General features: G+C 36.7%; 1 protein-coding gene across 2 annotated transcripts in view; it reads right to left on the reverse strand.

The window, feature by feature from the left end:
* Positions 1-16,909, reverse strand: part of fndc1 (fibronectin type III domain containing 1) — a 57,039-nt gene extending 40,130 nt beyond the window's left edge. The window contains exons 1-4 of one of the 2 annotated variants that reach the window (XM_067417602.1): positions 16,784-16,909; positions 11,990-12,184; positions 11,802-11,888; positions 2,145-2,204 (exon numbers count right to left, since the gene is read on the reverse strand). In XM_067417602.1, the coding sequence (XP_067273703.1) occupies positions 2,145-2,204; positions 11,802-11,888; positions 11,990-12,184; positions 16,784-16,856 (415 nt within the window). In that variant the 5' untranslated portion in view covers positions 16,857-16,909. The remainder of the gene's footprint in view (positions 1-2,144; positions 2,205-11,801; positions 11,889-11,989; positions 12,185-16,783) is intronic. The other variant, XM_067417603.1, reaches the window with a different exon arrangement.
* Positions 16,910-17,601: the final 692 nt, after the last annotated feature.

The raw sequence follows: 17,601 nt of genomic DNA on the forward strand, positions 1-17,601 counted from the left end.
TGTTTTCCTCTGTATTTTAATTATGTACAGTAAATTTAGATTTTTATGGAAGGATTAGGTTTACAAGCCAAGTCAAATCATCTTTATTAATATAGTGCTTTTTACAGTGCAATTTCACAGTGGTAACACGAAAATAATGCAACAAAATTTGTTTCAGCTCTACAGTCACCCTGGAGAAAACGGTGATGTCATCCAGCTCAGTTTAGCAGAGAGTTTAAGGTTTTTTAGCTATAATTACCATGAGTTAATCTGTATTAAACATGTTTTAATCTGATTGCATCATTTATTTTATAGCCGTTATTTCATACTTCATCAGGTTCAAATGCAATTTAAGTTAGTCTTACAAACATTCAATACATAAAACATAAAAATATTTACTTTAAATGACTGTTTTGATGCAGGGTCGTGGTTTGTAGTACTGATAGTAGTAGGGACGCAGACAAATCCTTCTCAATTATTACAGACTCATGGTAATTATAGTAGACAGTCAGACACACTTGGAGAGCTTGCAGAGTTTCATACAAGCTCCAAACCACTGATTTGAAACTAAAGATTCTTAAATGAAGCATCCAACTTCAGGTCATTTTGAGGATTGAAGAGATAGATTCAAAGGGAGAAAAAGGAGCTTTATATCCTTCATAGCTCAGCCCTTTTATGACAGTTTTGGCTAAACGCAAGCCTTGCGTGAACGCTTAAGGACTAACTTATGATTGCTCTGGCATCACTCGCTCAATACTTAAGCTCTACCAGCATTATTAACACTTAAGAAAATAAGAAGGGTCATGTCTCAAAATGAACTGAAATGATTGTAACAGCAACTCCTTTTCCTTTGTATGTACAAACAGACACTAATTCCCACTTCACATTCAGAGAGTCTAGCCAACACAGCTGAGGCAGCCTCACATATCACTGGACTTGAAACAGGAGTGAGACGTAGTAGCTCACCCTTCTCTAACTCTTTCCCTCGCTCATTGTTTTAACACTTTCAATCTTCCAAGACCATGTCCTGGATCAATGATGACACATCGTTCTCTTTTCCCGCCCCTCAGGTCTGATTTGTTCGCTGATTGTACGAGTTATCTCCCTGAATTCTCTCCATAGGAGGTTTTGGATGCGATAACAAGCTCCAGGTTGCAGGGGCCAGCAGACCAGAGTTACCACGTCCATGTGTGGATTCAGCTGTGCTGCATGTGGACCTGCTCACAATGCTTAGTCCCACTTATTTCTACTGCCAAAGTGATGACAAAAAGATAATAGCACAACAATGATGGCTGTGAAACAAAATTGAGCTTTTCCTGCCACATTCTTGCCAATGCACGGTTGCAAAGCAGAATGACATGAAGCATATGTCTTTTGTTAACCCAGCGACAAAGCCAGAGAAAAGAAATAGAGCAACACTATGGTAACATCATGACAATAGCAATAGTAAAGAACAAACGTGGACTGGGAATAAAGAAATAATGAAATGCCGTTTTTGTAGATGGTAAGTACATGACCACAATCTTTTTTTTTTCACAATCACAGTTTTTCTGTGTCCAAATAATTTTAATCAATATTGTCTATTCCCAAATCTGTAATGAAATCTATTTCGTACTCTATTTACAGAGGTAGGGTGGACATTGATCACATGTAATTCTATCCGTGGGATTCTCCATTTAATGTGTTTTCATCTCTTTTACTCTTGAGGTTATAGGAAACTAAAACACTTGGTTTAAATCTGGGATTCCTTCTTTCCTTCGGAGGGCTAGCACGTAAAGGGTTTGGTTTTAAGAGGGCTCAATGGATTCATAAAAAAGAGAAATAAAAGCTTTGATTTAACAAATTTACAACTGAAAAACTGCCACTGTCTTTCCAGGAACTTGGGGTATCAAAGGTCTTTCTCTGGCATCCAAACTTTAATCCTTCTCAAGGGAATAACAACATTGATGTTTTCCATGAGCGTGCATGTCTGAAATCTGTCATTTACCATTAGTTTACAGACACAACTATATTTTTAAAGTTGAAATAGTTATGCATTCCAAGAAGGTTGGGTTTAACTTAGAATTGAATTCTCATAGCTTATTTTATGTTTATCTGCAATATGCTTGCTGATACTCATAAAATTGTTGTGCATCAATCATAGGCTGGAAAAATATTGAACCTACCTGGAGTGGATCTGTTGAAAGGCTCGACAGCAAAGCCATCCAGTTTCACCCACTCTCCCCCTGCAGGAAAAAAAAAGAGCAGTGTGGTTACACATAAGGATGTACAATAAGTTGGTACCATATCGGTTATTGGCTGATATTAGAGTCATTTACATTTATCCTTTCACTGATATTGGATATTTAATTGCTATATTCCCATATTTTTGGGGAACAACTTTTCTCAACTAACACTTAAATAAAGTTAATCTTTAAAATAATTAATTGTCATTTAATATCTTTAAACATAATCTGTAGAAAATCTAAAAATATAAAATGTGGTGCATCCCCAGTAGTAACACAAAAGTAAAATGTACATCAATTTCCTTTCTGTATAGGCATTTTTTTAAATTAATTATATCAAATTCTTCTATCCTTAAAACAGGGAGCTGTAAAACAATATATGTTTACTACTTCTAAAAACATCCTCAGCCAAGAACATTTATGATCTGTTTGCAGGATTATTAATGTGCTTTTCTATTATGACAGATGTTTCGGGGAATATGCTGTGGGACATGCAGCAATATGCCCAGATCCTGTTTGTTGGAGACGGACATAGAAGTCCTGAAAAAAAATTATGTGAAAAAAATTTATGTGGCGTGCATTGGACGAGTGACTGGCTACCACAACACAAGGCTTAAAGCTCTTGACTCGAGCTCTGGGTTGGACTGGCCACATAAATGCTCTATCTTTGGGGATTTCAAACTCACCAGATGCCAACAGCAAATGGAGTTCTTTGGAAAACAGAAGCAACGATACAGCTTTACACCATGCACTCTACACACAAGTGTGCGTTAGCCATCCAGTCTGGTTTAATATTGTATAATGAACAAAAAGCATAGAGAGCTTTAAAGTTATAAATACTTTCCTTGTAAAAAGCCTTACAATAGTATGTGTTACAGTCTAACAAGTCTAAATAATGAGGCCTATATAACTGTATATTTAGACATTTAATGACATCCACACATAGTGACCACTAAAATGATGTGTACACTTAAAAATGAATGCAAGAATCAAGGCTTGTGCTATTTTTCATCTGTTTTCTAATGTTTAAAATTACAATTAAATATACAATTAATTGATATATACTGAAGGGGGGATTTTGAAATCCACTGCCGCTTCAATATACCTGTATATATTCATATCCTAATTAACTTCATAATCAAAACTTTAATCAATATTTATCCTGTATTATTATAATGATTCTATCCAGTTATGATTTTGTTTTAGTTTCTTGTTTTCTAAAGTGTGTATTTGGTCTCTGAGGAGTGACTGAGGGTCTGGCCTAGAGATGTGTGATGTGTCACTAAACTGGCAACAAGGTCGTGTGTTTGGATTTGAGGTATCACACACCCCTAACATGTCAGGAGTGGAGTAACAGCGTTTGCTCACTTAGCCCGGCTTCCAGATATGAAATATGGATTTGTCTTTCATTTAATTTATTATGTTTTATTCCTTTTATATTTCCTTTTACTGAAACACTAAAGACTCAAGATGAATATTGCCTGTACTATTGTGTGTCCCTCTCACTAAATGAAAGCACATGTTATCAGTATGTTTTGGTAAGAACTGGTTAGAACTGGAGCTTAATCAGCTCCAACCTTGGAGAGACTGTGTATCTGTGTATGTGCGCAATATTCTATGTTACAGATCAGAATGGTGTTCAATGGGCACCCTAAGAGATGGGTGGACTTGTTGTTCTGGGCAAGCTGGCGCCTGCTCCAGATCTGGAAGGTCACCACAGGCCTAATTCTGGGTGAGAGCATCAACAAGTGACACGTCAGTGGAAACGTGCATCAGATTAACTGACTCGAGTGGAAATTTACCATGACTGTGCATTGTCTCTGAGCCAATCAGAACCATCCACATTGCAGTAATGACGTGGATAAGACCTTGAAAACGGTATAACTGTTGGGACAATTGTATGTAATATAGGGCGAGGCAACGAGACGGTGAGAGAGGGAGCGCGGCCTACGAACTCCTTGTGAGACTTGAAGCTGGCTTCTGCTTTTGAAACTGCAAACTATTCTTAAGTAAATTTTTCTTTTAATTAATTGCAATCCTGACTCTGTCTTCATTTCTTCACTACTGGTCCTGGGTCATAAGCTGTTAACCCCTAACAGTTTTGGTGGAGGATGCGCGGGCAATGATTCCTTGGTGACACCCCTGGCAAAACAACAAATAAGGTAGTAGAAAGCTTTAATTATTTGGTTAGGGCTGTCTGACTGGAAGAGATTGGGTACGGGGAGCGAGAGAGCTTCATTTCGATAGGAATGGGGATTAATTATACTAAGTGTTTGTTTTTTGGGAACAGCATAAGGGTATAAGAAGGTCGCTGAGAGCACGCCACGTTACTACGGGCAACGGCTAACGCGTAGCAGACAGCGCAAGACACGTGTCTAATACAGGGGAGAGCCCATTGGGGGCCACTGGTGTAGCACCACCTCTACAGGGGCACGTCTCTCTGGTGTGTGATCTGTTTGTCTGAGTTAGAGTCTTAAGAGACGGTCACATGGACCAGGGGGCATCGCAAACCTGCTCTCTCTCTTCCATCTCAGATAGGGGTACCCCGAACTTAGAGTTTAGAACTTAGTGAATCAGGCAGTCAGGGAATAAAATATTAGTTATTAGTTAAACAAAATAAAAATTGATTCAGGAGTTGTTTTGCCAGTGATGCATCTGGAACGATCCCGAGTAAAATAAAAATTGTGACCCAAATTGGCACGGACCAGTATGTGTGACGTTTTCGTACAAGTGTCATTTGCAGTTTCATCACGCAGAAGCCACAGCTGTGTTGGGTAAAGATCGCCGCCTCCATCTCTTGCTGTTTCGGTGAGTATGAACTTTGACTAAAATATGGCTGATAAATTGTGACATGATCAGTAACTTGAACAGTCTTGATAATATATATTGAAATGAAAGAGAGCAAATGCTGTAACTAGCTTTGCTCTGAAGCCCTCACTTAAAAGAAATTTGCAGAGCATATTTATTTTAAAAAATTAAAACATGGCAGCAAGGTTTTAATTCAGACTGAAAAGTTAAATAGCAACTTGACTGGCTACAAACAAAGAGTGCTTATTAATGAATTTGTAGAATGGGTGGGGTTTAACCCCTGAAAGAAAAATCCCAGAAGATTACTGAGGGATGGTATAGTCTGATTGCCAAACGTAATAAATTGTCTGAAATTACTGGAATTGAGTTGTAGTCTGAAAAAAAAAAAAAAAGGGCTTGAGATTGTTTTTGAAAAAGCGAAAACACCAAGATGTGTAAGCAGCCAGTCTTATCTGCCCCCTCCCCTCTCGCGCACTCTTCTCTTCTCTGACTGTCCGAGCGAGTGCCGCTTTAGGCACCGCCTTACAGACTGGGAACTAGACTGAAACATGCCAGTTGCTAAATGACAGAGTGTTTTAATTGTGGTCAGCAGGGCCATTTTGTATGTAACTGTAACCACCCACCCATAAGGTGTAGAAATGGTGGCAAATCAGCCCATCAGATTAAATTTTGTAGATAAAACAAAGTAAAAAGAAATAAAGAAGAGATTTACACTCAGTCTAAGAAAATAATAAATAATAATGTTGCTGAATTTAAGGTCTTAAGTAATTATGTTTGAAGGAAAGATCTATGAAAATTAATTAAAATTTTGAGGTAAAATCAAAGACATTGACTGAAAAACGTGAGGCAAGAAAATGTATAAATAGTAACGTAGAAGTTTACATGACAAATGTATGAAAAAGGTGGTTCCTGTTACTCTAACTCTTGAAAAATTCTAATAATGTTAATTTGCCTCAATATTGGTAAAAACTGTTTGTAAGATAAATTGGTGTTAATATGTTAAAAACCCAGATGCTGGTGTTTTGGTTTCAAAAAGATAAGCTGGTGCAGAGCTGTAATAAAACAATTCGCTTATCTGAATCTGGCCCCCACCATTTCTGGTGCTATGGACAAACTTGAAAGAGTAACAGAGACTTAATCTGAGAAATGTATAGTTTCTAAATTAATTGTATGGGAAAAAGACAAATAAAATTATGATTAATTAAAATTGTGATCTCTGTCTAAGGATAGAGTTTAAAGGAAATGTTTGATGTCTTATTTGAAAACAATTTTAATTTCTAGCCAGATCTTATGCTGAGCTAGTGTGAGTAGTTTAAAGTTTATGAAAACACAGTGAACCATCCTGAATAACTCAGAGTCTCTCTCTCATTCAAAACCAGCTCAATGCTGTTATCTGAGCCTGTGTCTTAGGTGATAAGAGATTTATAGTAAAAGCACAGTGCATCAGTTGAAAATCATAGAGACAGTGATTTGTTAAAAAGAGTGAAAGTGCCATTAGGAGGGCAATAATAAAGCTAATAAAGGTTTTTAGATACAGAATTTTAATGAGTTGAAAATTTTAAATAAATTATCCCATGATCAGTGACATCTTTGTCTAATCTTAGCCTCCACCATGCACAGGACCAATGGATCAGGTCAGAGTCAACATGCAGGACATTAAATTGCATGGACAGTGGTTATGGCTAAATTCACTGAGTATAATCTACGCACTAATATGTTGCGGTTTCGAAGATGTAATTGATATCAGTGATTAAGTAGTGTTACGATTAACCTGTCTCCATGTTCTACCTATAGTAAGCAGACTAAATGGCTCCGGTGACTCTTGAATGCACTTTCCCCAAGACTCCAGAAAAACATCTGATCCATTTTAAGGGTCAAAGATCTCAAGCGATGACCAATGTGAATGAGGGTGATTTGCCGAAGACGGGTAAGATCCTCTTTTGGCCAGCAGGGGGACAACCTAAGACATGGGGGTCACCGCCATTGGGCACTTCCAAGAAGGGAGGTGTTTTTTATGTGAGGTGTGTATGAGAGTTGAACCGATGTCTGTGAGGCCAGCAGCATCAGTAAGGGGGGACGCTGTGGTTGTAGGGGCCGAGAGTCCAGACAGGACACAGCATGGCCTGCCCTAATAATGGCTCCTCTATACCGCTCACTCAAATAACGCATTGTTTGTGAATGCCAGGGAAGACCCTGAGTGAAAGTTATGATGGTAAAGGTCATTCAAGAGCCAGCTGAGACCATGAGGTGATTGTCAATAACTTTGTGGAGACCAGAACAAAAATGCATTAACTGAATCAGTAAAACTGTGATATTGAACTAATATTTCCATATCATGAGTTTAATCCTGCAGGTCATTAGATATGGCAGTGGAGAATTTGAAGGCATGGTGGTGTCTAAAGATAAGAACAGCTGTTGAAGTTTAAAGAGGAGGTCTGGATAACAAAAGGTATTTAACTAAAGTAACTTGAAGAAAATAATTCATAGCATAACTTATTTTGAGATGATTATATATCTCTAATTGGAAAGTTAAACATTTAAATTTCTGATACAAATTTATTCTTTAAGGATAAACTTTGTGAAGGTTAAAAATTAATGAATTTAATAAAAGAGACTATCCGTGTAAGAGAGAGAGAGAGACTGCTTGAGAAGCAGTGATGGTGCTCTGTCTGTTATCGTCGTGCTAAAGCTGAAACTAAACAAAAGCAATGATATCAGAACCAAAACAACCCAGCTGACTTCTCTAAAAATGAAGGAATAATGAACAGACATGATTTGAAAATTGGTTAAGAAACCAAGAACTGATATTAAATAATTTTTAGTTAAACACTAAAAACAAATTTTGATAATGAGCAATTCAAAATTATATGTTTAATGTGCGTATGTTTGTTGATGACTGCACTTTATGTTTTGTATGTGTTGGTTTGTGAAACTGTTCTGTCCTGATAGTGTGTGTGAGGTCATTAACCTCTGGAATGAGTGTCTATCATTACAGATGGGTTAAGGCAAACGACAACTTTTAAAGAAACTGCTAATTCTGAAGGAATCTGGAAAAGTTGATCCAGAACATGGGACGAGCTTTAAGTGGACTGGTATCCAGCTCTGTCCGTTACTGGTAATTATGACTAATTTTGTCATTTATGATGCTGATTTGAATTAATCTCTGGATTAGTTGAAGTGGAATTATAAAGTTAAAGATTGCCGTTTCTTAATGGGTTAAACACCCATCTCCAAATTTAACTGAGGGTTTAAATTGAAATATTCAATTGATTAGAAATGGTAAACATAAATGTTAGAAACTTGACGGCAGAGACAAAGTGACAAATTGGCTGAAGTCACTATCTAAATTATCCAGAGATTCCCTCATATTTCTGAAGGCAGAAGGGCGACCAAAAAGATAATTTCTAAAAGAAAAAGTTTGATTTTTGTTTTTTATTTGTTTCATCCCTTAAATGGATGCAGGACATTAGATGTCTAGTAATAATGTCTAATTAATGTTAAAGGAGCAAGTGACTTTAAGTTTTTCGGTGTGACTGGGATTGAAAGATGAATAAAATAATATTTTGGTTTCTGTAGAGCAGTAGAGATGAGACTGAAACAATAATGATCACATGGTGCATCTGCACTGGAGACTTACTATTTTGATAAAGAATAATCTGACAAGTTAAAACGAGAGAGAAATAGCCCTAAAGATTAATGTTGTTGAAATAAAACTTCTGACAGAATTTAAGTACACTTCACATCAAATTAAGTTAATATATATTGAACAATGAATGATATTCAAAATACAGATTGTTTTAAAACAGTTTTAAATAAATTGATGATGACAGTACAAATTTGAATACTTTATAAAGTAATATGGGAGATTATGAAAATTTGTAAGTTCTTGGTAAAATTATAACAATTTTGGTGTAAGTGGCAAAGGAAGGCTAGTGAGGATTTGATGAGAAGTATCACTGCCAGATGACATAAATCAACAGGGTTAAGATTTTGGTCATTTGGAGCTTACGCCTAAAGAGTTTTAATGGACAAGACATTGAAAGAAAAATGTTACTTTAAAGGAAACCCTAATGAATGGATTTTGAATGGTTTACTAAATAACATGGGTTTGAAAAGTTATTTTGAAAAATAATTGGTATTGAGTATGATTAAGCACAATGTCACAAGATAAAGATGTGAACAAGCTGAATGAATGTAATACAAATGGATAATATGTCACTTTGATGAAGTTTTCAACATTAACAATTTTATGGTTATGTTAATTTTAAGTTAAAAAAAAAATGATGTGGGCTATCATGAGTGAAAACTGGATTTGATGGAAAAAGCAAGTGTAACAAAAAGGTTTGAGTATGTGAAAATCTATGTGGAAAAGAAAATGGAGTTATGAAAATGGTTTTAACAAGAAGGTTATGAACATGTTTGGGAAAGAAATAAATAGGATGTGAAATTAAGATGGTACATGTATGTAGACTGTAAACTGAAGGATGTTTTATGCAGAGACTGAATGTAATTGGATGGATTATGATGCCTATTTATTTTGTTTATTTTTATTTCAGACCACTATTGTTTAGAAGATGAAAAAGTTCTGTGTTTTGAAAGAAATGTATTTAAAATCCCTCTTTTTAGATGAGATATCTTGGTATTTATAATGGGGTGGTATTTAACATGGGGTGCTAATGTAGTATGTCCTCTTGAGGATGAATATGTGCTTATTGTAATCAATCAAGCCATTGATAAAACCAAATTAGATGAGATTAATAATGGTTGAAGTTAAATCCCTTGTTGAAGTTAAATTGGTAGACCAACTTTAGGGGGTCATTGGGACCCCAAAATTGGCCTTTAGGAGGGAGTGAAGGGGGGATTTTGAAATCCACTGCCGCTTCAATATACCTGTATATATTCATATCCTAATTAACTTCATAATCAAAACTTTAATCAATATTTATCCTGTATTATTATAATGATTCTATCCAGTTATGATTTTGTTTTAGTTTCTTGTTTTCTAAAGTGTGTATTTGGTCTCTGAGGAGTGACTGAGGGTCTGGCCTAGAGATGTGTGATGTGTCACTAAACTGGCAACAAGGTCGTGTGTTTGGATTTGAGGTATCACACACCCCTAACATGTCAGGAGTGGAGTAACAGCGTTTGCTCACTTAGCCCGGCTTCCAGATATGAAATATGGATTTGTCTTTCATTTAATTTATTATGTTTTATTCCTTTTATATTTCCTTTTACTGAAACACTAAAGACTCAAGATGAATATTGCCTGTACTATTGTGTGTCCCTCTCACTAAATGAAAGCACATGTTATCAGTATGTTTTGGTAAGAACTGGTTAGAACTGGAGCTTAATCAGCTCCAACCTTGGAGAGACTGTGTATCTGTGTATGTGCGCAATATTCTATGTTACAGATCAGAATGGTGTTCAATGGGCACCCTAAGAGATGGGTGGACTTGTTGTTCTGGGCAAGCTGGCGCCTGCTCCAGATCTGGAAGGTCACCACAGGCCTAATTCTGGGTGAGAGCATCAACAAGTGACACGTCAGTGGAAACGTGCATCAGATTAACTGACTCGAGTGGAAATTTACCATGACTGTGCATTGTCTCTGAGCCAATCAGAACCATCCACATTGCAGTAATGACGTGGATAAGACCTTGAAAACGGTATAACTGTTGGGACAATTGTATGTAATATAGGGCGAGGCAACGAGACGGTGAGAGAGGGAGCGCGGCCTACGAACTCCTTGTGAGACTTGAAGCTGGCTTCTGCTTTTGAAACTGCAAACTATTCTTAAGTAAATTTTTCTTTTAATTAATTGCAATCCTGACTCTGTCTTCATTTCTTCACTACTGGTCCTGGGTCATAAGCTGTTAACCCCTAACAATACTATGGTTTAAACTGTTCGTACTATTGGGTCAGTAAAATTTGTTTTTGAAAGAAATTAACACTTTTATACAGCAAAGGTGTATTAAATTAAGAAGAAAGGCAGTAAAGACTGTAACTGTACTGTAAATGTTAAAAAAGATTTCTATTTCAAATAAATACTTTTCTTTGGAACATTCTATTCATCAAAGAAAAAAAAATATGAACACAGTTACCACAAAAATATTAACAGTACAACTGTTTCCAACATTGATAATAATAATAAGAAGAAATAATTATTGAGCACCAAATCAGCATTAGAATGATTAAATTACATTTTAAAATATAATAAAACTGAAAAAGTTATTAAAAACTGTAATATTTTGCAATATTATATAGATTATATTATACGTGATCTCCATAGTTAATATGGTTTAAATGTGGTTAAGACAAATTTAGAGGAGTTTGATATTTAATATTCCAGTTTAATCAAATCCCTAGTATATTTTGAGGCCACTGTCTATTGGCAACACTGAGGAATTCCTGTTATGTTATATTTATAAGGATAATTCATCTGTAAGTAAACACTTTGTCATCATTTACTCACTCTCATCTCATTCCAAAAAAGAAGACTGAAGTCCAAAAAGCACTGGACCTTGTTGGCTTTCATTATCTGAACAAAAAACGGAGACCTTTTTCAGATATGTTCCACAAAGAAAAGAAATGTATTCATGTTCGGATGACATGAGAGTGAGTAAATTATGACATATTTCAATTATTTAATTAACTATCCATTTAAAAGCATGCATATGTGTTTTGTTTTTAATGCACACACTTTATATATCCATGCACCAGTACAACAGTGAAGAGAATAGAGAGTCATAGAGAAACATGCAGGTCTCTCTCAACACACAGGCAAGCACACACCTCCTGGAGTCTCTGCCCTGTAGACAGGTTTACTCATCCCATCCTTATTCTCTGCACTCATCTTGAGAAAATGCAGGACTCCAGGCTCTAAAACAACACAACATGCACATGAGAGCCTGACAGAGTGCTGAAGCACTCAATGTGAGTATCTAGCTTTTATTTAAAGAAAGGTTGAGTTACACTCTCACCTACGTCCTCTAGTAACTCTGACCGCCTGTCCTTGTCCACATTGACGAAGCGTAGTGACTTCATGGACTTCCCGTAGCCAATGCTGTAGCTATCTACAGGCCGTCCGTCCAGCTCGCTTGGTGGATCCCATGTGACCTTTAACCCCTTATTCACAGAGGTCAGCTTCACATTACGTGGCGGCAGTGGCTTAGAACCTGAGAGAAAGAAAGAGATCAGTTACATTGGAATGAAAGACTGATGAGTTTGTCTTTATTAGATTGCAGTTGCAGCAAATAACAATGAACTACAATCAAATAATAATAATAATAATAATAATAATAATAATAATAATAATAATAATAATAATAATAATAATAATAATAATAATAATAATGTGTTTGATTTATATAACGCTTTTCAAGGCACTCAAATCGCTTTACATTGAAGCGTGGAATCTCCTCAACCACCACCAATGTGCAGCATCCACCTGGAGGATGTGACGGCAGCCATAATGCGCCAGAACGCTCACCACACACCAGCTGATTGGTGGAGAGGAGACCGAGTGATGAAGCCAATCAGGAGAGGGGGATGATTAGGCCATGAAGGACAGAGGCCAATGGGCAAATTTGGCCAGGATGTCAGGGTTACACCCCTTCTCTTTTTCCGAAGGACATCCTGGGATCCCTTACTCTAATGGTAGCAAATATCTTATAAGCTACCATTAGAGTAAGGGACATTGTTGAGGGTCATTGTTACAAACCCCAAAATAAAGACTCAAAGATGAGGTCTTGTATCAGCCTAACGTGGTTTATTTTGCAATTATGCCCAACAGACTTCACATTATTCCCCAGCGATGCAGGAAATTGTTCTGGAACAATGGTCAGTTATACAGTTTAGTTGTTATTATGAGGAAATATTTGACCAATGAAAGCATGTGATTTGATTGACCAATCAGAATCAATTATTGGAGAGGGCCAAACCCTCCTAAAAATAAAGGTTCTTTTTTGGCATCTACAATTCAATGGAATCTTTCCATTGCACAAAGGTTCTTTATCATAGAAAAAAGATTTCTTTCGATTATTAAACTGTTCTTTAAAATGATAAAAAGGACCCATTTTATATTAGGGTGGGTATATTAGGGTATTTAACTACTATTTTTTTTAATTACACTTATAATTACACTGTTGAAACTTCCCTACCTAACTCCTACACTTAAAATTACCCATACCACCACACCTGTCCTTAACTTTACCCATATCCCACCTCAATATTAGCAAAAGTGTTTTGCAATATAATATGAACAGAACACAATACTTATTTTTTACCATTGTACTTATTTTTTGATGTAAGGCCACCTAATATAAAGTGGGACCAAAAAAATAATTGAAACATCTTTGGGGAGCCCAAAATGGTTCTTCTATGGCATCACTGCAAGAACTCCCTTAAGTGTATAAGAAAACGTAAACTAAATTGTATAAACTCATAATCACTATTAGCTTGTGGGAGTCATGTGTAATGTAGATCTACTGTAAGTTAACTTTTTGTGTGAACTTTTTAAATGAACCCACAGCTTGAAGTAGCGCACTGAGGCGTCAGCCTTCAGTTAATCACACTGGAAACTCCATCTGAAGTACTTTAGTGTGCTCAGGCTGTTTTTCTAACCCTGCCTAGAGTTAGAGTGAGCAAATCTCTCATCGCTGTGCCTGTTTACTGTACAACAGCATGACTCTGGCATCAATCCTGGTCAGAGAGATCAATGTCTATCATTTATTTAAGTGTACACACGGACATATGCCTCTCCGTCACTGCTTTATAATATAATATTGGCAATGGAACATCCCTCAAAATAATCTGGAACCACATCACACATGTCACTGCAATTACCGCTATACACACACACACAAACACACACACACACACACACACACACACACACACACACACACACACACACACACACACACACACACACACACACACACACACACACACACACACACACACACACACACACACACACACACACACACACACACACACACACACACACACACAGAGGCCACAGAAACATCAAACCTCACTCTGTGACTTGGCCCATATTAAAAGTTATGATGTAGGGTGGGTTCACATTTTGATTAAATCAAGACTTGTAAAACATAAGAATTAGATCTTTCTCCAAAAATAAACATTTTATACTGGAAGAAACTAACCATGGCTCATGTTATGGGGTGAACATCACCCAGATCAGTGGTTCTCCATTTATTTTTCTAACTTCTGAAATCAGTAGTAAAAATAATTATCTGTGATTACTTTTTAGTAACTGTTTTTTAAAAACTATTCTTCAGTAAAACATCAGTTGTTGAGATGATCAAATGAATAGATATGCAATTATCGCTAAAGATGTTGAGGGTTAAAATATATTTGCATTGTAACCCCTGCTAAAAGGGAAAACTACATTTTATCTGCTGAAGGTCACATAAGGATTTTTCTTCTAGTTTAGATTTGCATTGTGTCCCGCTAAAATTTGGGCCCATCACAAAAGAAAACAATGTACACAACAAGCACAAAAAAAAGAAAAAAAAGAAAAGATTTTAATTTTCACTAATAGCTGGAAATGACTTAATCTAACTTCATGACAGCTATAAAATAAATAAAATGTTTGACATTTTTAACCCATTCAAATTGATGTTTCCAATTTACATGTAAGCCAATTTGATCGGTTTGATTTCCATCAGCAGAATTCACAAAACAATGTTTAATTATTCACAGAAAACCAAATGTTTAGATTAGTAAAGTCTAAAATCACATGGTTAACAAATGTAAGATTGTTGGAACGCAATAACTGGCCCAATATCTGTCAGGCTCCAAGCCATTCATATTGTTCATTCCTTTATGGTGTCTATTAAGAAGGCGAAAGTAAATGCCCTGCGGTCCTATTGTCACTTTTGTTAGATTTATTTTTCTATAAGCATTCATGGAAAGACCTCCAGGGCAAGCACCTGCTTTTCTGACATTATTTTCTTAATGAAAGGCATAAACAAACTCTAACAAACATTCATTCCTTATTATTTTCATTCAGGTGTCTGGATAACATTCAAACAAACGCAAGAGGCATTTAGAGTGTATATTATTTTTTTTACATAGACTTTGTTTTCAGTCTGAGCTTTAGTCCCATTTGTTCCATAGGAGAGCACCTGATGACAGACAATGCTCAAACACCTAAGTGACAGGTTGAGCGTGGGCATCATGCCAACTACACGCTGGCTTCTTGTAGCGCCACGCACTCACTTATGGACAGATTGAGTTTCTAACCTTTCCAGCCTTTCTCACGTCAATCAAAGACTTTCCGCAAATTCCTTGGTGAAAATCTGAGCAAGGTTTAATTCCAGTAGCTGGTCAGGGCATGATTTTTTCTCTTCCTCTCACTGTCTGGCAGAGCTCTTACCTGACAACACAAGCTCATTCTTACCGGAATAACAACAGACGTGATGTTAAAGTGCAGGGTTGTGGAACAAAATCCTGAGACTCATTCTTTCCAATATATCTTTTATCTGTCAAGCAGATGTCTGGAATAGTTTTGAAGCTGCAGTTAGGCACCATTAAGAGATCTAGTTTTTTTTTTTTTTCTTTGGCTTGAAATCAGTAAAGTGTTACAGTCTACACCATATCGAAGCAGCTGGTGGCTTTAAGATTTAGTTGTTTTGGATGTATTTTGTTTTGTTAAAGATGGAGAGAAGAGGAAAGGCGAAGAAGACTGAATAATATGCAGCTGCTGATGGCAGTCCCAGGCTGCACTGGGTGACCTCATATAAAGAACATTTCCAAAACACTGAGAAAGAGCAAGTGAGAAAGAAAAAGGCCCGTTGTAACGTGGCAGCTAACACAGCTCAGTAGGACTTAGCTACCACTTTTCTCATCCAAGATTCCTCTGCATTCTCCTCAGAATTAGGAGGGACGGCAAAAAGTGAAAGAAAGTCAAAGAGGGGCAGAGAGAGAAAACGTGGCCGAAATTGATTTGAAGAGCTGAAAGCAAAAGAATGTCTAAAACATCTGTGCTTTTACACTCCCTGATGACCTTTTAAAGAGGTTAACTGTACTTCCTGTCCTGGATCTAATTTGATAAAACACTTGCTGAGCTGCACTTACAGTCCATATCTATCTACCATCCATCCACATCTGTAAAGAACAAATCTGGAATCCAAATATGATCATATTTTGATTACATGTATGTATCTGAACATCTTAGTATAAGTATTATTGCAAAACTCCTGGGAACCCTATAAATGCAGGCAAAATAATGTCTTTATTCTCCAATTATAAGCGAAAAAATGTGTAACGTTTTAAACTTTACCAGACATAGATGCCATGCTTGCATGATTTAAACCTATTCAAGCTGCCACAAAAATGACTACTCCTTAAAAAATAAAAATAAAGCAAGTACACATTTTGAAGTTTGTGCACCTGCCTGTGCCTCAGGTCTCACCCCCTCGTGCATTAAGCTATTAGTGCTTGGAATGTTTATCAAAGGTTTGGCCAATTGTTTTCATGCACAATATGAGCAAATAAACATGACGCAGACCTCGAGATTTTCCAACCGCAGCTGATTAATTCAGTAGAGCTATTTGCATAAGTGCTTATATGACATAATAATAGTTAAGTACAAGAAAACAACAGCCTTAGAGAAAGCCCTGGCAATTAAAAATATAGCCTGCTTAACTAATTGCACTTCTAAATGATAAATGATTCCAATAATAGGCTAAACAAAGCTTGAACTTGTTATTTATATTTAAATAAACAGTAGCAGATTGACCTACCCGACAGTAGTGAGCTCTGGGTGCAGAGTGCGACCAGGAGCCCGAGAAGAGCTCGTGCCCATGCAGGAGACATCGCAGAAAGTGCTTCAGTATTACGGCGATCCGCTACACTGAGGGAAGAAAGGCTTTGGGATGCTCGGATGCTTCGCTACCCGTTCTCACCGTCAGCCTATGCGCTCTTCCCCAGGCGTTGTCTCCCTCTTCCGGGGGCGAACGGGACTTGGACACCAAAATCCAAAGAAAGGCACGCAAAGTCTTTAGGAACATACCGCCTCATGTAGAACTCGTTTATCGTGCAGTTTATTTTAACAGCGTGTTTACCCAAGACTCAGTGGTAGCCTACTTGAATGCGGTAGCCTATTAAGTTTTATCAATTGTATTTTAATATCCATAATTTTAGAATTTAGAGCTCTTTACATTTATGATCTAAAATTATAGATAAAATATATGATGTAAATTATAGTTAAAATATATGCATTGTCCACAGATGTGTGTGCACTTATGAAGACAAAAGTTTGGAGAATGTGGGTAGCCCTAACGGAGACAAGTTCTTGGCGTTCACAATTTGAGTATAAGGTATGTTCGCATTACCCAGGAAGTGAAGGACCACTCGAAATGTTTCTATCACCAAAGGAAAATACAGCGAAACAGCAGTTCTGGGTAATATGGGAGATGTGTTTGTTTTCATAGTTTGTTTCAACATCTGTAACTCAGTGGATATCGATTCATTCTGATATAGGCTAACATTCACATATGTGTCTGCTATAATTTGTAACGTTGCTTAGACATTTGTTCCTTATCCTCAAAATGTAAATATA

Source organism: Pseudorasbora parva, chromosome 15, assembly GCF_024679245.1.
Source record: "Pseudorasbora parva isolate DD20220531a chromosome 15, ASM2467924v1, whole genome shotgun sequence".
In the NCBI taxonomy this organism is placed as follows: Eukaryota; Metazoa; Chordata; class Actinopteri; order Cypriniformes; family Gobionidae; genus Pseudorasbora; species Pseudorasbora parva.